Genomic DNA, 22,829 nt, shown 5'->3' with positions numbered 1-22,829 from the left:
TATATTGTCAACATATAAATAATATATTTTTTTATCCCAACAGTATATCCTTTCAGGCTCTGATGACTTCAACCTGTACATGTGGAGAATTCCTGCAGACCCAGAAGCAGGTGAGTGGACCTCTAGTGTGAACCTGCTGCCGTTTTGGCTCCATTGATTCTGGCATGTTGTGCCCTGAAAGGACAGATTGGTGGCAATAAGGAAGGTATTTCTCTTTCAACATAATAAGTTTATCAGAAAAGTGACCAAAAGAAATTTTAAGTGAAAATTAGAAGCCAGATTTAACTATAACCCTCAACTATAGCCATATCTGACATAGTGATGCTCAGCTTTTTTTTCTCCTAAGAACTTTTCTTTAGACTTCATAGACCTCCTTTATGTCCATTTCTCTCTCTCCTATTTCACACCTGGAATATTTTTATCTTGCTTTTACATAGTTTTCCTTTATTATCCATCTGCATGTTCCTGCTTATCCCTCCACAGATAGTTGTTAAGGCCTCTTTTCCCTTTGGCCTCCCTGGTGATATGAACCAAAGTGGGACTGTCTTTGTTGATGGACAGATGCACTCCTTGGGGTTTGGCTGACCTCAGACATTAAAGAAATTAGGAAGAAATATTTCTGCATTTGCTGTAGATATATTCTGGGAAAAAAAGCCTGCAGCTTTCTATAAATTTGGATCTAGGCCAGCTGAGGTTTCAAATAGCCTAGCTCATTCTTCATTCTTAATAATAGTGTCCTCACATGCTCAGTTACGTGTTACACCGGTTGCTTCCCACGGGTAGAAAAATGTGTATTTTTCATTCTCAGGACAGCTCAATATAGCCATCTGCTCTGGGTGATAGATACATGGCATCAAACTGGGAAATGGCCATTAGGAAAGTTATAGAAGACTATGTCAAGTGTCTTGCATGTGTCTAGTGCTCAGAATTTAGGGAAGTTGTTGGCTTGCCTATTGCTGAGTTAACAATATTGTTACCAAACATCTGCCTTTCGAAACTTGTTGAGGCCCACGTTTGGTGTAACTATCCTACTGCTGTGGTCTGCTTACCAAACCTGTTGTAAAAGGCCTTTCCCCCTTCTGGAATTTGGAAAGTATGATGAAGCAGCTTACCTTTTAAGCACAACCAAATAGGACAGCAGCATCTATCTGAACATAAAATGATGGTCTAGCACTAGAGGTAGTTCTGTATTAAGTCTCCTGCCCCCATAAATTTTAGATTGATTAGCAGAGACATAATCTTTGGGCCTAACTGTACCTTTTACCTGATCTTGAAAAGCTTTTAATTATTAAGTCAATATGACTTTAAAATAGAAAGTGGATCATCCCCCTTTCCCCAGGACTATTCTCTGGAATCTTTTTCATGGTTGTATGAACAGAGAAAGGGGAAAGAATTGGCAATAGTATTGTTGATTTTTTTCCTCTCCCTGTTAATTTCTATACTGACTTAGGAGTGTGGGCCACTGTTAGGTTGACTTTATAAGTAGAAAAAGGATGGATGGACAAGAAGAAACCTATTGTTTAGGAAAACTAAAAGACATATTAAAACAAAAAAACAGGCAAAACTAAAGTATATAGGAATGCACACTTGGATAAATAAAATTACTTTAAAATGCAGATAAGTGATTAATACAGAAGTCAGGGTAATGATTACTTTAAGGGGGCAGACGGGATTGTAATTGGAATGAGGCATATAGGGGCCTCTGAATGGCCAGAAAAAGTCCATTTGTTGCCCTGGGTGTTGGTTGTAAGGGTATTCACCTTATAAAACTTCATTAAGCTATAGTTTTTATACTGGTTTCCATCTTTTTAAAAACTCCTTAATTTAAAAATTAAGAAAAATTAGTTTATAACCATGGGTCAAAGAATAAATTACAAGAAATAATATTTTTTACCTGAATAAAAATAAAAACATGACAGAAAGGCATTTAAGTACTGCAAGGGTATTGGCCCAAATCAGGGGTGTACAAAATGTTCTGTTCACAAACCCACCCCCACAATCATTTTTTTGAGTTATAACTTGCATATAAAAAGTATGTATTAAAGTATACTTTTATTGAGGAATAATTTAAACCTCTAAGATGCCCACCATGACAGGGTGTTTGTTGCCCTAGGGTAACGCCAGTGATTAGAAAATCCTTCTGGAAGCTTTACTCTCTACCCCGATAGTCCTTTGAGTGGTGGCTTATGAGAAGGGCCTTATTATGATTTTTCCTCCTTATAGCCTTTTACTCATTTGAAGGTAGCGCTCATGTCCCCTTCTAGAGCTCCTCCAGAGATAGCACCTGCGCTTATTTAGCAGTACCTCAAAGAAATGTCAATTCCTTGGATGTACAGGTTTCTCTCCTTGGGATTTGTTCCACCTCTGTTTAAGGATTAACTGAATAAGTTCAACAGATGTAGTCTGACTAGACCAGAGAAAATCTTTGGCTTCCTGATATTACGTGTGCTACATGGTCTTTCAGAAAGTACACTCAGGATCACGTAAGCTGTTTTTGGAGGCCACAGAACCCACGGTCTACTCGTGCTTGGGGTTGGCTAGAAGCCCCATGGATTCCACATGGGCTGTGGTTGGTCCTGGATCCCCCATCCTTTACTTGGTTTTCTTTGTACACAAGCACAGGACCTTCTGATTATCTCTTGTTGGATCCCCTAACTGATAGTTGAGGGGTTTGTTTTCTCTGTGTTAACCCTCAGCATTACATCACCAGTCTATCACAGCAAATATGTCCCTTTGATCATCATCTTACTCTGCGTGTGACTATAGTACCTTTTCCGATTATTTTTAGCAAACCTTGGCTCATTTGGGGACTCAGCCTTCCCGCCACTATTCTGACAACCCACCCACATTTTTCTTCCTTGTTCATATACTTCTTTTCCTATCCTTCCTTCGTTATTCTTTTTTCATTTCTTTTACTATTTTTATAGTTAAGTACTTATTATAAAAGTAATACAAGTACCTAAGTTTAAAATCAAATAATATCACAACGCTTATTTTTTCAAAAACTACCAACAGTTTCTTTTTCTTCCTATAGCATGCGCATAGTATTTTTGAATTTTCCATTTTGGACATTCTCTTTTGGCTTTCTACTATCGAAATCAGCTAGTTTCCCAGAATAGGACTCTTTGATCTCCTATCAGGAAGGTATTTGCCTGGCAGTTGAACTATGGCTCTAAGAGCCAGATAAGGGACTAGAGCTGTAGATCTCATATCTATACACAGATTTTCATTTAACCCCACCCCTAGCTGAGTCTGGTGTTCCCAGTCCAAAATCTCTTTCAGTTGTCATTCCCCAAGCCTCGCTTATGTGGGAAGGAGTAGTTTCCTGGCTGTGTGTACTGGGTGAGGAATGTGATGGTGAAATTGCTCTTTATACAGGCTTTCATCTAATCCTTTTTATAGTCCCACCCTTCAACCTGGCTTCAGGTATACATAGCACCTCTTTTTACTTTTTACATGTAATTCTCTATTTTTAAATGTTGGCAATTTGTAGTTCAGAAAACATTTGGCAAGGTTCAGCAATGCAAACATAACATATGAGGGCTAGATGCAATTCTTGGGTTCTAGCTTTGAATGCTTACATGACAAAAAGTCTGTCAGGAAATTTCTAATCTGACTGAAACAAATACGGAATGAAGCTGAGTTCACTCCCTCTATGCATTCCAGTTGAATGTAAGATACTACCATGTTTCCCCTAAAATAAGATCTAGCCAGACAATCAGGTCTAAGGCATCATTTGGAGCAAAAACTAATATAAGACCTGGTCTTATTTTACTATAATATAAGACCGGGTATCATATAATACAATACAATATAATATATAAATATCGCAATATAATATAATGTACCAGATCTTATTTTACTATAAGACACGGTCTTATATAATATATTATATAATTAATATAATATATAATAAATATAATATATACTGAGTCTCATATTAAGTTTTGCTCCAAAAGACTCATTAGAGCTGATTGTCCGGCTAGGTCTTTTTGGGGGAACACGGTAAGATAGGCCACTACGAGGAAGCTGGCTTGCCTTAATGGCATAATCAGATGACAAGCAATCAGCATTTATTGAATGCCTGCTGTGTGCTTCACAGTGCATGCCAAATGCTGAGAGTCTAGATGAAGAGAAGTCCTGAGTGTGAGCTAAATGCAAGAGCACCTTTTTCTTCACTCTTCTGTTCAGAAAGACGGACAATCGCAAACTCCAGAGATGAAATTTATTATATAAACAGCACTGACTTGAATTGGCTAAGTTATTCGCATCGTGCTTTCCGGTGGGCTTAGAAAATCATTTTGAGATATAAAATCTAAAACCTACCATAAAACTTGCTACCTGGCAAGATTAGGCTTGAGTTTTTAGTTGATGTCAAATAACAACTCATTTCTAAAAAACTTCTTTAAAAATTAGAGGAAGGATTGGGGTGGCTGGTAAGCTCAGTTGGTTAGAGTGTGGTGCTGATAACACCAAGGTTGCCGGTTCGATCCCCACATGGGCCACTGTGACCTGCGCCCTCCTTAAAAGAGTCAACTATGCCATTGTAGCATGAAAGCAATATGTAACCAATGACCATGGCTGTTTCCCAATAAAATTTTTTTAAAAAGAAAATGACTTAAAAAAAACACAAAAATTAGAAGAAGGAATAGAACTGGGAATTTTGCTGTGGCAAAGAAAAAGCCCATCAGAATATGTTTTACACCTCTGAAGTACGTAGGAAGAGCATCTGTTTTTATGTGATAAATCTGAAAATAAAATAAATAGACCTGCAGTTACGTATTGAGTCAGTGTGGTGTATTGAAAGGAGCATTAGGCTTTAAAAATCATACCTGGTTTCAAGTCCAGTGCTGCCACTAACTAGCTAATTGAATGATTCATTCTAGGCAGGTTATATAACAGCAATTGTCTGAGCCTCAGTTTCTTCTGTAAAATTGCCTCTGCCCCCACCACCTCATGAGATGATTTAACAGTCTTAGAAGCTTTCTGAAAATTATGTGCTTTCAAATGTAAGACTTTGTTATTGCTATGTATAAAAAGATCAGTGCCCATAGATCCATAATTTCCAAAGCATTTGCTTCCTAGTAACTTAGGTACGGAAGTAATGGATTTGGCAACGTGTGTTGGAGGTAGTGTCTCTGGAAAATATTCATATTGCCTTCTCCTTCCCATTCCCCTAATTCTTGTTGGAAAGGGCTTTAGGGTTTTCACAGATTAAGTTGCTTCCCCTGAGATATGCCTCCACACTAAGACCTTACTATTTATGGAAAGAAGCATACTGTAATAGAGTTGGTAGGCCTGGGTTTAAATTCCTGATCCATTTGTCTTCTGGTTGGAGGCTTTGGAAAGATTGTTTAACCTTGCCAAACGTCTGTTTCTTTCTCTGTAAAGTAAGAATATTAACAATACAGAAAGAATAGTAATATCTACCTTCTTCAGGACATTAGGGGGGTACTCAGTAGCCACTCAATGACTGTCATTCCTCATTAAGAAAGCTTTCTGCCTTTTAACTTGGCTCTGAAAAACTCCTTAGAGACCAAGACATGGTACCCTCCTGAATGGTCGGTTAAATTGTTTTTGTATGAACGTTGCTCTTGACTCAGTAGTTTAAGAGGGGGGAAGTTATATGACAGATTTTCCCCTGAACGGAGGGAAAAACATGCAATTTCACTTGCCAAGTCCCGCAGCCACCCGCACTGCCAGTAGGCCGATGAGGTAGGCTGGAAACAGCTGTAAATGCATTTTCATGAGCCTGCATATGTGTGCATGCTCTGTCTCCCCTCCTTCTTCTAGACATGTGTTCACTCTCAGAGAGTTGGGCCTGGGCACCTGCTTTTCCCTCCCATGTAATTGGAAGAACAACTGTTTTTAATTGGTCACAAGTAGTTGGTTGCAAACACATGTGAAGTACAGATGATGAAAGAAGAACTTAGCATAATTGACTTTTTTGTGAAATTAAGCATTGCTGTCTGTGGGGCTCTTTTGAGCTTTACTGACAGCACTGGCGGTCCCCATCTGGCTTTTCTTAGCTCTTAAGTGGTTTGTGAGCCCCAGGAGGCAGCCACTGTTCTTCCGGGCTTGTCAGTACCGTAGTTGATTTTCTCTTTAGGGCTGAAGCTTGGAGACCTTGGGAATGTGCACTCGGGCCTTTTGGAATTGCTAAGAGGTTGTTTAGGCAACTCTTAGATATAGCGTGGAAAAGAAGTCCCTTGTCTCTCATTGCAGTAAATTCTTAATTCTGCCAATGGAGTCAGGAATGATATAGATTAATTTCCTCAACAAGTACTTACGAAACGTCATATTGGTAGTTAATAGCTTTAGCCTTCTCCTGCAAGCCTTGTTCCAAAGAAAATGATGAGATTCACTTCAATTTGTTTACTTATGAGTATCCTTGGGTAAGACATTATTCAAAGCCCTGTGGGCCATTGAAACATAAACACTTTCTTGCCCTCAAAGAACTTCCAATCTAAAAGGGATGATAAAAGGGTGTGTATGTGCAGACTCTAAATTTAAAAGTGGGTTCCAAGGCCCATTAAAAGGGTAAATAAGGAGGGCTTGAAGAGATTTGGGGTATCAGTAAAGTTTACATGGAATTAGCATTTCAGAGGACCCGGAAAGATAGGTAGGATTTTAGCCCCTTTATTTTTCTGCTCTTACTCTAGTAAAAAGGCTAAAACAAAGAAACATTCAAAATTGACAGCAGGAAGATAGAGAAAGAGAAACATGTTGGGTGATGGAACCCACTAATGGAGACTGGGTTCTTTTCTGCATGCTTGTGTTCCACAGTCTGATACACTCACATCGTTGCATTCATTCATCAAATATTTATTGAAAACCTACTCTATGCTAGGCACTGTTCTACAGGCTTGGGGTATAGCAGAGGAACAAAAGAGCGCTGCCAACATGTGGCTTACATTCTAGGGGGGAAAACAGGTAATGAAAAATAGACACAATAAATTATATAATATGTTCAAAAGGTTAGAAGTGCTATGGAAAAAGACAAAGTAGAGCAGAATAAGGGGGATAGGAAGAGTTATGGGGACATGCAAGTTTAGATAGGATGTTCAGTGTAGGCCTCATTGAGAAGGTCACGTTTGAGCAAAACCTCAAAGAGGTGAGGGAGTTAGCCATGCAGATATCTGGGGGAAGAGCATTTCAGGTAAAACCAGTGCAAAGGTTCTAAAGTGAAAATGTCAGGTGTGTTTGAGAAACAGCAAGGAAATCAATATGTTGAAGCACAGGGAGGGAGGGGGAGAGTCGTAGGAGTTGAAGTCATAGAGGTAAGTGGGGCACAGGGGTGACTAGTCATATAGGCTCTTACTGGAGTGAAATGGGGAGCCGTTAGAGAATTCTGAGCAGAGGAGTGATGTGATCTGACTTATTTTAATACTTCACTATAGCTGCTGAGTTGAGGATAGATGGTGGGAGTGGGTCTGCCAAGGCTAGAAATGAGAACTAGTAGGAGTCTCACATAATACAGGTGTGTGGTGATGATGGCTTGGACCAAGGTAATAAGGGTTGGAATCTAGATATATTTTCATGGTGAAAACCATCAGCATTTCCTGATAGATTAGCCTGCGGGCAGCTAGGGAGTGGTGGTGTCCTATTCTATGTAACCCCAAGTGCCATTGAGGACCACTTCCTAGCGTGATTGAAAGTTGCTCTTAGACTAAGGCATCAAGAAGTCTTGACCAGGTTGCTTTTAGCTTTTGAGTCAAAAGCATAGTCATTCTTGGAAAACTTTGTTGAAGTGAATTAAACAGAAGTAAAAGTTGGTGAGAAATAAAAGTGGTGTTCTGACCATTAAGGGGCCTGAGGGGACAAATCTCTGGCTGACTCTTGTGAAAAGATGAGCAAAAGTAAGGAGAGGGAAATGAGGACCTGTATACTTAGGTCCTTGTCTTCTCAGGGGGGACATTTGGCCCTGGCATTTCAGGGAGGTCTATTTCAGGTTTCTAAGCAAAGGGTTTTCTCTGAGTCCCTTCTGTTTCCTAAGATCCCCCTAAGGTAGTGAGTGCATCACTGATGCTGGAATGTTATGAGAGGCCCAATAATTTTCTTTCCTGAGGTCTTACAGTAGAATAGATGAGGTGATTTGTAGTCTTCCCCACCTCCCAGCATCCTTTCTGAACCAAAAGAAAGTGGAGGCAAGGGAAGTATCGCCTTGACTTACAAAAGAAACCCACAGAGTAGTGCCACATAATTGGCTGAGCCAGCCAAACCAGATGGCCCAAATGACCATTGGTTTGTACAGAACTGTAGAAACAAATGACAGTTCAAGGATGAATGAGGTCCTTTTTCTTGGGTATATGCTATTTTATTCATTGTGATTAGGTCATGACTCTGCTCGGTAACCATGGGGTGAGGTTGATCCTCACCAGGCCCCTGGCCCTCAGTCTTAGAAATGACCCTCAGTCTTAGAAATCTTAGAGATTATTTAGGTTATATAATTCTTGGAAAAAATAATCCCTGCCAAATTCCTTCCAACTTGATTCTGCTATTGATGGGCAAGGTCTGGGTAGGTAATGGAGGAGAGGGAACCCCAAGCTCTTACTGGTACTGTCATTTTCTCTTTTTTTTTATACTGGCATTTTGACTTGAGCCATTTCAGGCTAAAGAAATCTATCTCTCTGAATTATTCACATCTCCAGTACTGATAAAAATTTAGTCTCTAAAAATCATTGTGTCTCAACTGTATAGTAACAGCTGTATTCAATCATCTGAGACCTGGAAACCAGGAAGGGGACTGTAGAGAACCTCTCTGAAGCCCCTTCATTGCTCTGATTCTGTGGACACAGCCCTGGTCACCTTAAACAAATGGTGGCAATAATTCATCCTGTAGCTGTTTACACCATCAGTCTTGGCTCCATTGAGTTTCTCTTCCTTTTCAGATTTCCTAGGTGCCAGTTGGGGTGGGGAAAAGGAGAAAAGACCTCGTATTAAAGTTACTGCCAAGAAGAAAAGCCAGATGAGGTCACAGTGCATGAAAGAACAAATAGAAACAGTTTTTCCATGGTCTGGAATTTTCAAGCATTGATACCCTTCAATTATTCTTCAGTTCCGAAAGTTACTGTAATTGTATTCCAAGTAACCTTTGACAAAAAGTTTGGTTTGGTCAATAAACTTTAGTTCTGTGGTAGCTGATTCTTTAAGACATGAGATCCTCTGTCTTCCTTTGATGGTGCTTATTCTAGAATTGCCCTCCCCTAAAACACTATCCATTTAACAAGTGCTTCCTAAGCACCTGCTTTGGTTTAGGCATTGTGCCCCAGGTTCTAGGTCTGCAGGAGATCCGGTTCTACTCTCATGGTCTATTCAATGTGTTACTGTGATGAAATGTCCTGTGGTGCTACTGTAGAGCTTGCACTCAGGATACTATATGGACAGTCTCCCTTTTCTCCCATCTACATTTAGGACTTGAAACCAACTTACATGATAACTGCCAGAAAGATTTAGAAATCAGTTGTGGGCTTCTAACTCCATTCCTATTCAAACCCTTTTCATTTCTTAAAGTCTACCAACATGAGGAAAAGGGTATTAGGCATTATAGCCAAATAGATCCTGGTTCAGATCCAGGTTCTGCCATTTACTGTAGCTCTATGACTTGAGAAGTCACTTAATTCTCTGAGTCACTTAAATTCCTTTTCTTGGAGGCAGTGGGATTAAATAAGAGATTGGTACGAGGCTTAACCCGAAGTTTCTTTGCTAGTGACCACCCCAGTGTGGGTACAGGTAGGAGTAGGGTGTTGGAAATGTACACTTCTGAAGAGATTGTCAGCAGGAATGCTATTTGTTGAATCAACCTTACATAGAAAAGAAACAAATCCAAAGGAACTCCTTCGGGATGGTGAGATCCCTGTTTTGGGACAACTGTTTTAGATTCCCATGGATCCCTTTTATTTTGACTAGACTCAGGTTACCTTTCCCTCCTCCCACTCCAACCTAGGAATGCAAGGCTCTCAGGATGCCTAGGGGTTTCCATCGTGACACCCTACCTCGGTGCTTAACCTTTCCTGATCCTTTTTCTCCATAAAAACGCACCAGTTCTATGTCCTAGTCACTGTCTTTTCCTTTATGGTTTATTAGCAAACTTGATGATGTTGGGCTGAGATATGAATGGCTTTAAATGTATTATCCATCCTGGATAATTCAAACATTAGTAATGTCAAATATGGGGGGAAATTTAGCAAAGGACATTTTTGTCATTCACCAGGTAGAGTAAGCACCTCGTGCTAGCTAAGTTGGCACCACCAAGACACAGATCAGTGCAGGCTGAAGCCTCTTGCTGTTATTAAAAAAATATGTACATCAGTAAAAAAGGATATCTTCCATGAGGCAAAAGAGTTGTGTCAGGAGGCGAAAAGCGAAGACAGCTTCTCTAAACTAGAGCCAGATTATTTCTGGAGAAGGGATGTTTGTTCTAGTCATATTCTTTCTAAACACTGAGACGACATGTTTGGAATGAATATTTGAACAAGGTGGAGTTGCAGTGGGATGGAGGCAGGTGGAGCCGAGACTGTACTTCATGCCCTAGTGGTGCCATGCTCCTGGTAGGGACTAAGAAGGTACTCATTGCTTAAATAAGTGAATGCTCATTTGTTTATATCTCAATGCATCATATTTGCCAGTTGGCCAAGGGCACAAGTTGGCCATCATGTACTGAGCTGTTAACAGATGGTTGCTCAGAGGTGACCTTGTTCAGAACTTGGGTGCATGTATTCTGTGTGAGTGTGATGCCCTTACCAGTGAAATTGAACCTTTGAGATTATCCCAAGTTCATAAATAATGACATCTTTATCTATGTTACAAGTTCCAGGCCTCTGGTACTTTTCTCAGTAATTAAAGAAGAAAGTTGGGGCAGCTGGTTAGCTCAGTTGGTTAGCTAGCGCACCATGCTCTTAACAGGTTGTCGGTTCGATCCCCACATGGGCCTCTGTGAGCTGCGCCCTCCACAACTAGATTGAAACAACTACTTGACTTGAGCTGATGGGTCCTGGAAAAACACACTTAAATAAATGTTAGAAAGTTAAAAAAAAAAAAAAAAGGAAAAAAAACGAAAGCCTATAGGATGGTCTTTAAAATACAACTTCCTATCAATGGCCCTTTTTTTGGCTTCCAAAGTCAATTCCCTTTTAAATGTTGATTTTCGCTGTATCTGTGACCTCTTCATTTTAATCCATATATGGTGTCTTTAAGGCCCCCACTCTCTAATTCAGATCCTCAATACTTGGGCTCTGCTTCTTTCTTTATCCTAGTTCTCTCTGCTACCAGGGTAAGAAAAAAGATATATTTTTTTCCCTCCATTATTGTTGCAGTGGTTTTGTATGTTTGCTAGTTTTGTTTGCTATCTGCATCATAGAAATTGAGGGCAAATGGATCAGAGATATTTTTATACATTTAAGTAATTATATGCTCCTGGCTCAGCTGCCTAACTGTTCCCAAGTGGTTCGATCTCATTTTGCTCATGACTGGCCTTTTCTAAGGTAATACTTGGATTCTATCTTGGGGATCAAAAACTTGAGAAATGTTTTAAGTGGCTGTAGCTTCATTGACAATGGAATTATAGTGGGTGGGCGTGGGCAATGCTTAAAGGCTAAATAAAGACTCTTGGTAAGAGCACATATGCTGAGAGATATTTCATCTTACCTCTTTCCATAGCAACTTTATCTGTAAGATGAAGCTTTCTGCTGGTGGTATATAGTTAATAAAAGATCTTGGCTCCGGTTCAGAGCTGTTTGCCTGTCATTACTGGAATCGATTTGCTTTCATGCATTTCATCATTTGATTTTTGTTTCCTTGTCTTCCCAGGTGGCATTGGTAGGGTGGTCAACGGAGCCTTCATGGTGCTGAAAGGGCATCGGTCTATTGTTAACCAGGTCCGATTCAACCCCCACACCTACATGATCTGCTCGTCCGGTGTAGAAAAGATTATCAAGGTGAGGTACCTTCCCCTTCTGTCCTTTTAGAGAAATAGTGTAATTCACAGTTGTAAGAAACCAAAACAATGCATGTGGGACCTCATATAGCTAAATGTACGAAAGGTCTATCAAAATTCCCAATTATTTTGACATATTGCAAAATATTGAAAAATTGATATTAAAAAGAGTGATTTCAAATGCTCCTTTCAGGACCATTTTTGAAAATAGTCACTTGGCTTTGAAACTAGACGCTGTCTATATGTTGCTGTCCATTCCCAGTGGCCTTTGGTCTTGAGTCTGATGAATTCTACTTTCCAAACCTCATCTGGAGGTTAGGAAGCCACCATCCCCTCACTTATTCAGTGTGCCCTTTGCATTAATTGCTGTCCTAACATGGCACAGAGATAACAAGTGACTGCCAGAACCACAGCTAAATTGTCTCAGGACGTACCGAAAACCACTGCCTGTGGTCGTGCCTCAGGCTGCCTACACACGCGCATCAACTGCACAGCGACTGAATGAGCTTGACCCTGCCAGGGGGCATTTCTAGAGCCTCCAACAGAGAGACCCAGCCGGGCCTGTGTCCCTGCCAGGGGGCATTTCTAGAGCCTCCAACAGAGAGACCCAGCCGGGCCTGTGTCCCTGCCAAGGGGCATTTCTAGAGCCTCCAACAGAGAGCCCAGCCAGGCCTGTGCCGCAGAAGGATGTCCACTCCCCATCATTCACATTCCACTTGCAAGTAACTCTTTTGCACATTTGAGAAAATGAGGGTTTGGGGTAAATGATGAATTCTTGAGGACCCTGTGATAACTTGACTTTTAAGTAAAGATAGATGATATTCCCCTGCCCCCTAAAAGTTAAAACTCTTCCCCACCTCCCCAAAATGGCATTAGAAGAACATTCTAAATAGAGGGAATGGATATTTAATTATTTCACTGAACCTGAAGGAGCTTTCAAAGAGAAAAAGGCAAAAGTGGTTCATGATGATTTGATAGTTTTCATTTTCTTTTGTTCTTTACAAAAAAAACCCACAAAACTATCCAGAGTTAACCAAGTTGTATCTGAAGCAGGGGAAGCTATCAGAAATGTAATGTTGGAGTATGGTCAGTATGCTTATTTGTCCGGTTCCAGCTTCCTTTAATTAGGTTGTGTTGGTCCTGTGGTTCAGGGCTGACTTGCATGATGGCACACATTTCCCCATAGGGCTAGAACAAAACTTATAGACCATATTTAGTGACTTTTTCTTTTTACAGATGGTGATATTTAGGTTATTAATGAACTATCTGGAGTTCATTACACAGCTAATTAGTGGTAAAGCCAGGCCAGGCCTGTTCTTTGTTCTCCCCAGTGTACTGCCACACTCAGAGTGCTCGGGGAAGGCAGCCGGCAGCCTGCTGCTCCTACTGGGTTTGATGGTCTCAGGAGCCCTGCACGCGGGCAGGCGCTGAAGGGCCTGGTCCCTCGCATCGCTTTCCCTTCTCCTTTCGCCTATGACTAATGGGTTGGCACGGGAGCACGTCCTCTCCAGGCCTGTTGACATCATTCTCTTTCTCAGAGAGCTGTGCTTGGGCATCTCCTTTAGAAAAGAGAGTCCTGCTTGGCTGTGCATTCTGGGATGCTTCTGTGCTGAGTCTTCCCAATTACTATTTAGTCAACTGGAGTCCTTACCCTAAAGGTCATAGGTTGGAAACTAGCCAAGTTCTCAGAGGAGAAAGAGAAGAAAATGTTTTCTCTGTGAGGTTATCCAGACTGAACTATGGAGCTTACTGCTTCCAGGTTTCAGTGGGGTCTGAATCCTGCCCCACCAGGGGGGCATGTTTAGCCATTTGAAACCTGAAATCAGTACAGTTTGTGCCCTTGAGCAGCTCTTTGAGCCTCTCTCCCCTCTGTCAAGTGAGGAATTAACCATGACTTGGCACCCAGGAGTGCCTTGTGAATTATCTGTGACTGTCAATTTCTAACTATTTTGATAAATGCCTTTTCCTGCTTGCTATTTCAATGGCTCAAAGAACATCATCCTGCCATATTCTCGTCCAGCCGGACACCTGCTTTCTCTCCACCTCTCCCCCCTTCGCCTCACCTCCTCCCTGTCTTATCTTTTATGGTGCCGCTCTAGCCCAGAGCCGCCTCTATCCGCCCATAACAGGTCTCCTATCCCCCGAATGCTTGCACTTAGCAAAAGAGGGGGTCCATTTTGTAGTTAAACATAAGTGGGGGCAAGATGGGGCAAATACTGTCATTTTTCCTCGAAGGCCAATATTCATTTATTCACCTCGTGTGTGATAGTACCTGTGTGCCATTGTGCTAGGCACTACGAGGGGCACAAAGGTACAGAAAGGTAATGCAGGTCCCCCTAGGAATTGATGACCTGGTAGGAGAGACAAGAAATAAAGATAATGGAAAATGCAACAGGTACACAAGGGACAAAAAAAAAACCACAGTGCTATGGTGGAGGGGGAGATTCTTTTCCCATCTGGGGTAATCTCAGTGTATGTAATACTTGAACTAGATTTTGAAGAATAAAGACTGTAAAAGGAAGGAGAGGAGTAATATTAGAAGAACATTCTGAATGGAGGGAATGGATATTTATTTCATCGAATCGACAACTATTTATTAATTACCTACTGTGTTCCAAGCATTGTGCTGATGAATAAACGCTCAGAAACAGCAAAATGTAGGACCTGTTCAGAAAATGATCGTGTTTGACCAAAATGAAGAGCACAAAAAGGGAGGATTAAGATATAAGGCTGGGAGGTAGGCTGGAGGTAGGCCCAGACAGTCTTAGAAGCCAGAATGCAGTGTGAGCACCCTTGAGTAGCAATTTAGGTCCTAATCTGTGTAATTTTTCTTGGTAGATAGACACATTTCTAAATTTAGTTTAATGGTGCAAAAAGAAGAGGGGATTAGAGCTGCTACCTCAAGCATGTCATGGTCACTTGTCACTTAATTGCTTTCCATTCTGATGATGCTTGAATAAGAATTGAGCTGTATCCTTTTCCTCAGCAGCCTCTTGAACTAAACTTTCCACTGAACTTGGAGAGAGAGCTGTTCATCCTTCCTCTTTTTCTCATGAACCTGGCCCTAGGAGAAGGCATGTGTAGCTCCATTTAACATGGCACAGGAAGTTATATTTTCATTGCTTCACTTCTGAGTTGTTGACTTTCACTGTAAAGAAATAAACATGTTCACAAATGCTTGAATTTGATGTTTTATGGATGAGGACCAAGATAATAGGGACCATCCGTACTTCTGGTGTTCAAAAGTCTCTTTGAAGATGGGTCTAAAACTTTCTGGTTGAGGTATTCTGCTGCTAAATGCAAGAGACATCACCACAATTTATTGGTGCTTTGCTATAGGTTATGGAAATGATTCTCATTTCTACAGATGAGAAAAGAGACTTTCAAGGGTGAAGTCATTTGCTCAGGGCCATGTGAAGTTCATTTCCTACCTGTTCTACCTGCTTCCACAGTTCTACACTACAAGACCCTTGAGGCCAGACGACTGGCTGTCTGTGATGGGGGTTTTGTTTTACCCTGAATCTTAGGATTAGATGACACTCATCTATTGATTGCTTAGATGATTGAGCTGAGCTTCATCCAAGACCCCCAGCTAACTAGGACCGTAGTGGGAACCCATACGCAAGTCGCCTGCCTCTTGTTCCATTACTCCAAGTTTCAGGAATGAAAGTCTACCTCAGCTTAATATGTTCCAGAGCCCAAATAAAAGCTGGCTTTCAGTGTTATGGTTTTCATTCCTGAAGTGAAGACGTAGGGCCCCGGGTAGTAGATTAGAACCTAGAAACTGGCTTGTTACATAGTTGGACAAGCATCTCGCCATTAATATTCTTTTAACAAATTTTGAGTTTCTGTGAAGTCCATATAGACTTATCTTCATGATAGATCATGTGGTTAGTGACATTTTACTATTTCTAAACTGGAGGAGTTAGAGATTTGGCCCAGAATATACAATAAGACCCCAAAAACATCCTAAGGGCTTTGCCTTTTGGACCCTTCATTTTCCTTCGTAAGCCACCAAACTTTATTCCCTTGGACATCTGTTTTCGGAGATAGTCTTGAGCTCGTTGCAGAAAGACATGTTTAAATGTTTCCCAAACATCGAGTCTCACAAGAATATGAAAATCTCTTCAGACAAATCCATTATTTTCTGCTACTTATTTCATGTTAAGTATATTCCAGTGTTTCTTACAAGTTGGTCCCCTCCACTTACTCATTCTTTGAGTGCTTGTTAAAAATGCAGAGCCCTTGGGGCAGCCAGTTAGCTCAGTTGGTTAGAGTGTAGTGCTCTTAACAACAAGGTTGCCCGTTTGATCCCCACATGGGCCACTGTCAGCTGTACCCTCCACAACTGGATGGAAACAACTACTTGACTTGGAGCTGATGGGTCCTGGAAAAATACACTTAAATAAATTAAAAGTTTTTTAAAATGCAGAGCCCTGGTACCTACCCATGACTATTGAATCAGAATTTCCAAGGGTGGGGCTCAGGAGTCAATGCTATAAATATTCTTCAGGTGATTCTTATGCATTCCAAAGTTTGAGAACACTCCCTTAAAACTGCCCTGGGTGAGATTAGGAAGCTGGAGAGAGGAGAACACTTGAGGAGTTGTGGGCGGGGAACACAGTTGAAGAAGGAATGAATCTGAGTTGGGAATTAGTTGGGAGAGAGCTAACCTAGAAGGTTTCTTCCACCCCCTTGAACTGGGGATCCTCCAAAGAGGTGCTACTACCAGGAGGTCACGTAAAGCACAGAGGGAACAGGCTTAAGGAAAGGACTCTCACAGGGAGGCAAATTTATCCTTGGAAAGCTTTGGGGAAATGAAGCCATTGTCTTGATAGAGAGTAGGGAATGAGGAGCCACTGTTGTCTTGGTTGGGTGCCATCTAAAGATAGACACCAGCCTGTCAGGCAAGAAAATCGCCTGGAATTTCATGTGAGTTGCTATGGCTACCGGCTGATATAACCCAGCTTTTTTGTGCTGCTCTGTGGACCAGTCTGGCAGTCAGGTGAAGCTAATAGTTCTCATTTGCAGTGACAGCTTAATTACCTTGAACTTGATTTTTGCATAACTTATTCAACTTGTAAAATTGAGCCTTTGCCTTCAGATAGACCTGAGTTTGAATCCTATTTCAACCATCTTTGGCTGCGAGCCCATGTCTAGGCTAGGAGACCATGGAGTGGAGGGGTGTTAAGGGATTGGGCCGCTGTCTTGGGGCAGGGGTGTCCTCCCCATTCCTGCAGTGAGAGAAGAGTTGGGGAGCCAGCAGCTCCCTGGTTAAGAGAACCCAGTTTCCTGGGTAACTGATGCCTGCATGTCCAAGAGGGAACTGCAGTGTAGGCAGTTGGCTATTCTCATCAAGCTCCAGTAAGCAATTCCCATAAGTTAAAAATAGAAAATGTTGCAGTTGGGGAGAAGTGGAGTTACAGGCTGAAATATTAACTGTGGTGGAGGACTGACTGCTGGGTCTGTTTTCAGTTCAGCCAAGTGGTGCCCCCCTGCACAGCCTCAGTCCTCTGAGAGTGTTGGTCACGTTGGCCAATCTTTAAGTCCTGCTCAGTCCTCTGAGGTTGTGAAGGGGGTTATTGTAATTTCCATACTAATAGAGGGAGCTAAAGGGGGGCTGTGGGGGAAGTGGTGTATGATTATCCTGGGCTAGGAGACACGACTTAGGTCTCCTGACTAATGCTATGTCCTAGACCATGTTTCCCCCCCACATCTGACTCTAGAAGCCTGGGTTTCCCTGTGTGCCCCATATAATCCAGTCTGACAATGAATACATTTTTCAAGTTGGTTGGCAAGTCCTGGCTAACTGACAGGGAGGGTCTGGGGAAGTTCTGCCTTGGTGTTCTTATAGCCACCGCTTTAGATACTTTCCAGTCAGCTCTCATTGGTCTTGTTTTCACCCCATGTGCAGATCTGGAGCCCATACAAGCAGCCAGGATGTACCGGAGACCTGGACGGTCGAATCGAGGATGATTCCCGCTGCCTCTACACCCACGAAGAGTACATCAGCCTGGTGCTGAACAGCGGCAGTGGGCTGTCGCATGACTACGCCAACCAGTCGGTGCAGGAAGACCCCCGGATGATGGCCTTCTTTGACTCCCTGGTGCGCCGCGAGATCGAGGGCTGGAGCTCTGACTCCGACAGCGACCTGAGCGAGAGCACCATCCTCCAGCTTCACGCAGGGGTCAGCGAGCGCTCAGGCTATACCGACTCCGAGTCCTCGGCCTCGCTGCCGCGCTCCCCTCCGCCCACAGTGGACGAGTCTGCCGACAGCACCTTCCACCTGGGACCCCTACGGGTCACCACCACAAACGCAGTGGCGGCCACTCCGCCACCGCCCACGTGCGAGGATGCAGCCTCTCGCCAGCAGCGCATGTCAGCTCTGCGGCGCTACCAGGACAAACGCCTCCTGGCTCTTTCCAATGAGTCCGATTCTGAAGAAAACGCCTGTGAGGTTGAACTGGACACGGATCTCTTCCCCCGGCCACGGTCTCCCAGCCCCGAAGATGAGTCCAGCAGCTCTAGCAGCTCCAGCAGCTCCGAGGATGAGGAGGAACTGAATGAACGCCGAGCATCCACACGACAGCGGAACGCCATGCGGCGCCGACAGAAGACGCCCCGAGAAGAGAGGCCCAGCGCCCCACCCAAGCCCACCAACACCTACATTGGAGAAGACAACTATGATTATCCCCAGATCAAAGTAGATGACCTCTCCTCCTCCCCCACCTCCTCCCCTGAGCGGAGCACTTCTGCTCTGGAGATACAGCCAAGCCGGGCATCACCAACTTCCGACATAGAGTCAGTTGAGCGAAAGATTTACAAAGCTTACAAGTGGCTCCGCTACTCCTACATCTCCTACTCGAATAACAAAGATGGAGAGAGCTCCCTGGTGTCCGGGGAGGCCGATGAAGGGAGAGCAGGAACCAGCCACAAAGACAACGCAGCCCCTTCTTCCAGTAAGGAAGCCTGTCTAAGCACCTCCATGGCCCAGAGGAATCAGGACGTGCCCCCCGAAGGCCGCAGTAAGGATGCTTTTAAAGAAGGGACTTCTTCCAGAAATCCCAGCAGTGGCCCAGGCCATGAGCACAGCAGCCACTCTCGGGCAGAGGCACCAGAGGACACCTCTCAGGACACTAACAATGGTGGCTCTATGGAATATTCCTTTGAAACCAAGAAGCTCAATGGAAAGGCCCTGAGCAAGGGCCTGAGCAGCCGGGCTGAGGAGCCGCCCTCTCCTCCTGTCCCCAAGGCATCTGGCTCCACTCTCAGTAGCGAGTTTGGCAACTGTCCCAGGACCCAGTCTGATGACAGTGAAGAGAGGAGCCTTGAAACCATCTGTGCCAACCACAACAATGGACGCTTACACCCCCGCCTCCCTCATCCCCACAACAATGGACAAAACTTTGGGGAGCTGGAGGCAGTGGCCTGCTCTTCCCCAGGACATTCGGACACTGACCATAGCTTGTCCCTGACAGGGACACTACTACACAAAGATTGTTGTGGGTCTGAAATGGCCTGTGAGACCCCCAGTGCTGGAACGAGAGAGGACCCCGCTGACACCCCAGGCACAGACAACAACAGGGCTGTTCACAGCCATAGTGGCCTCAAAAGGCACCGAGTCGAATTGGAAGATACAGATTCAGAGAATTCCTCCTCAGAGAAGAAATTAAAAACATGATAAATGCAAAGGGAAAACAAAAAGCTACAAAAAGGAGCTTTACAAAAAAAAAAAAAATTTTAATCCTGTTTAGTGAACAAAGAGGAAAGGAAAAAAAAGTATTAAAGGCACATACAACTGGGGCCTAAATATTGTGTCTGCTGCTGCTCCCTTCTATTCAACAATGGGTCTGATGTGTAGCTGGCCATTGGCTTGTGCTGTGTTAAGAAAGGGAAAAAATCCAAGTGACTCCTTTCTAGTAAAATTTGGGCATAGTGTACCTGTGCGGATTCTGTTCAAGTAAACCCTTGTTGAGATGTTTTACTTGTTCTTGTGTGTGTGCGCTGGCACGCGTGAGCTCATTGTCTCAGACTTTTCTTTCAGTTCTCCATCAGAAAAGATCTTACGGATCTGTACTTTTTGCCATATCACCTTGTTTACATGCCATTGGTGTTCTGGTCTTAATGACGAGTGCCTGCTAGATCAGGTTGTGCTGCCAGTGAGTAGTGGATTGATGCTGAAAAACTGGAGAGGAAAATGGAAATAGGCCTTCAGCCCACTGGCAGTGCTGGAAAGGACATCATGGTTCCTTTCTTAAAGAAACCTTCCGTGTTTTCTCAGTAGCACTTCTGCATTGAGCATTTAATATAGACATTCTAAAAGCGGAGCATTTTTAATGCTAATGAGAGGGTAGCACTTAAGGTCAGATTCAAGAGAACATAGATCCCTGATAAATTTCACTGGTTGCAAATTGAACAGTGCTGCAACACATACTGTACGGAGGCCATAAAATATCACTAGTTGTGGGTAACACTTTAACCAGCTAGGTGCTTAGTTCATAAGAGGAGCTCAGAAGGCCTGCAGGCGCTTCCTTGGCCCCGTGTGATGGCGTCTAGGCATGTTGAAAGGAGGGGGAAAGACAGCTCTAACAAGATTTGTGCTCAAACTACTAAAGTGGATGTTGTCGCTGTGTTAAAAAGTGTAGTAAAGAGCAGAGTGTGGTTCTATATTAATTTAATTCAACCCAAAATGATTGGTGAGAATTGATGGGCCTGGCATCTTCCGTCAGGCTTCCAGTTGACAGAGCCTGTGGTGTTCTGACTAGATCTCGCAGAGATCTAACATTCTTATCGAGTAAGTCTCTTAGGAGGCCGAAGGCGTGGAGAGAGGAGTCAGTGGTTTAAGACTCCTGGCTCCTAGAAGAGACTTCGTTTTATTGAGGTAGATAAAGATTGAGAGGGGAAAAGACCAAGAGATTTTCAGCATTGCAATGTGGTTACAGTCACTTGGTTATCACTGAAGGGTTGTACAAGACAGGAAGACCTAGGAATGACCAAATAGCTTGTTGGCATAGATGTTATGAAAAGGCGGGACATACTGACAAGAAATGAGGAAGAGAAAAGAACACTACACCTTTCTTGAGCACAAAGGTGCTAGACAACTAGGAGCCCAGCCCGCAGGGTGTGGAGAGGACCCGGTGTGTGACTGGTGTGGCCTCACTAATCCTTTTAGCAGAGGACCTGTCCTACTGGAATGGGACCCAGGGGAAACAACCTGGAGGATGAGGATTTCGATGGATTTAGGCACTGGGGGAGTGGGGTGGGGGTGGGGGGTTATTTATAAAAGGAAGGTTGTTAATCTAAGCCAAAAGGAGATACCATCTTGCTGAGCTTTGTGAAAGGAAATATGTGCCTGGTATGTGTGATGTGACTTGGGTGTGAAAACACTGTTTTAGGAGGAGGAGATGAAGGAGGTGAGTAGCAGTGGGGATGCTGACAATTTAACACCTGTAATCTCACTGGGGGAGTGGGAAAGCAATTCTGTAACCATTAGAATTACTTTGGATTTGTAATCAAAATGGTTCTATGGTTTGCCTTTGACTATTCACAGATAATTTGTAAATTCTGGTTTTATAAGCCCAAGTCATTTTACATTTGCTTTTCCAAAATTTATTAAATTGGAATTTTTTAATCCTTTATATACAAAAAAGACATAATCACTCAGTGTGTGTTTCTCTTCCCCTTCCTAGTCAGCATACCCAATCTTTTTGTTTTATTTAATCAGTAGGTAGCCTCTTCTGACTTCTCTAGGGACAATCCACATATCTTCCTGGAGAATAAAGTAAAGTTCCCTTGGGAACTAGCCAGTTGGTAGTTACCAAATGCAGAACTTGGCCTTTTCATGTTAAAAGGCTTCGTCTCATTTGGGTACTCAAAAGAGAAGTCAGAGTTCATTCTGGTTCAACTTTGTTTTTTGGTAAGGATGCCGTCCATTCTTGGTAGAGACTTCCTAGCACCCCGAGTTCAGCTTGTCAGGGGATAGGCCCCCCAGGTGCCCGCCCACAGCAGCGGCTGAGAAACGCTCGTTTCTGTAGCCCCTGCACTCTCATCTCCAGAAATCTCCTGTCTGTGATCGTGGTCCTGGAAACCTGGCCAGAACCACTGCCTGCCAGGGTCCCTTTACCTAAACCCTTGCAGAATTGAGGCTCCAACTTTGGAGGCACATTTAATCTCCAGATTCTTCCACAATAGGTGTTTTTACTGGCAGGACAGATGGCACTGCTTACATTAAGAGCTATTCAAAAGTGCCTCTTATGATTTTTTTCTGCATCCTGTACATAAAATTTTAAGTGGCCGGTCCAGATACATAAAGCCGTTTCTGTCCACTTTATTTTCCCCGTGGTTTTGCAAGTGAGCCCTGTATCTCTAGGACAGCAAGTAAACGAGTTAAAAGCGTAGTTGGCTTGGGGCAAACAAAGGTTGCTACTGTGCTTGATTTACCAAGCCAGGAGTCCCTTGTTTGTCAAGGTGCCTTCCTCTGCTGAAGCCTTATCTCCTCAGAAACCCACCTCTGTCCCAGCAACACTAATTCTTCTCCTGTGTATGTGCAAATAAACCTGTTATTGACTTCTCACTGCTTCCTCTTCTCTTCCAGGAAAGACTTGGTTGCTTAGACAACTCTCCTTCATTTCTTTCCTGTTTTAATTCTCGTCTAGTTGGAAACTTGATTCAAAGCTACAACCAAAGACTAAAAGAAAAACTGGTACTCCACATCCATGCCAATGGTCATTGTCATTCTAGGTATTGGGACAAAGGTCACATCTGGACAACAAAATGGAGGGTAGGGGGAAATACCTGCTTGGTCTCCTTTACCAGGCTTAGACGGGCTCAGGATAGTGAGATTCTGGAATTGACCCTTTTATTAGTTGGAACTGAGGGAGTGATGCAGTGAAAC

The 22,829-nt window shown here is 43.0% G+C and overlaps 1 protein-coding gene across 4 annotated transcripts in view; it reads left to right on the top strand.

The window, feature by feature from the left end:
• The window catches only part of DCAF5 (DDB1 and CUL4 associated factor 5), an 85,183-nt gene extending 62,675 nt beyond the window's left edge, over positions 1-22,508 (top strand). For all 4 annotated transcript variants that reach the window (XM_019733487.3, XM_019733485.3, XM_019733486.3 and 1 more), the window contains exons 7-9: positions 44-110; positions 11,809-11,936; positions 17,850-22,508. In XM_019733487.3, the coding sequence (XP_019589046.1) occupies positions 44-110; positions 11,809-11,936; positions 17,850-19,616 (1,962 nt within the window). In that variant the 3' untranslated portion in view covers positions 19,617-22,508. The remainder of the gene's footprint in view (positions 1-43; positions 111-11,808; positions 11,937-17,849) is intronic.
• Positions 22,509-22,829: the final 321 nt, after the last annotated feature.

Source organism: Rhinolophus sinicus, chromosome 3 (assembly GCF_057876585.1).
Source record: "Rhinolophus sinicus isolate RSI-liver-muscle chromosome 3, RSI-T2T, whole genome shotgun sequence".
Classification (NCBI taxonomy): domain Eukaryota; kingdom Metazoa; phylum Chordata; class Mammalia; order Chiroptera; family Rhinolophidae; genus Rhinolophus; species Rhinolophus sinicus.
The sequence above is the reverse complement of the archived record's forward strand: the minus strand, read 5'-3'. Positions and strand labels throughout refer to the sequence as shown.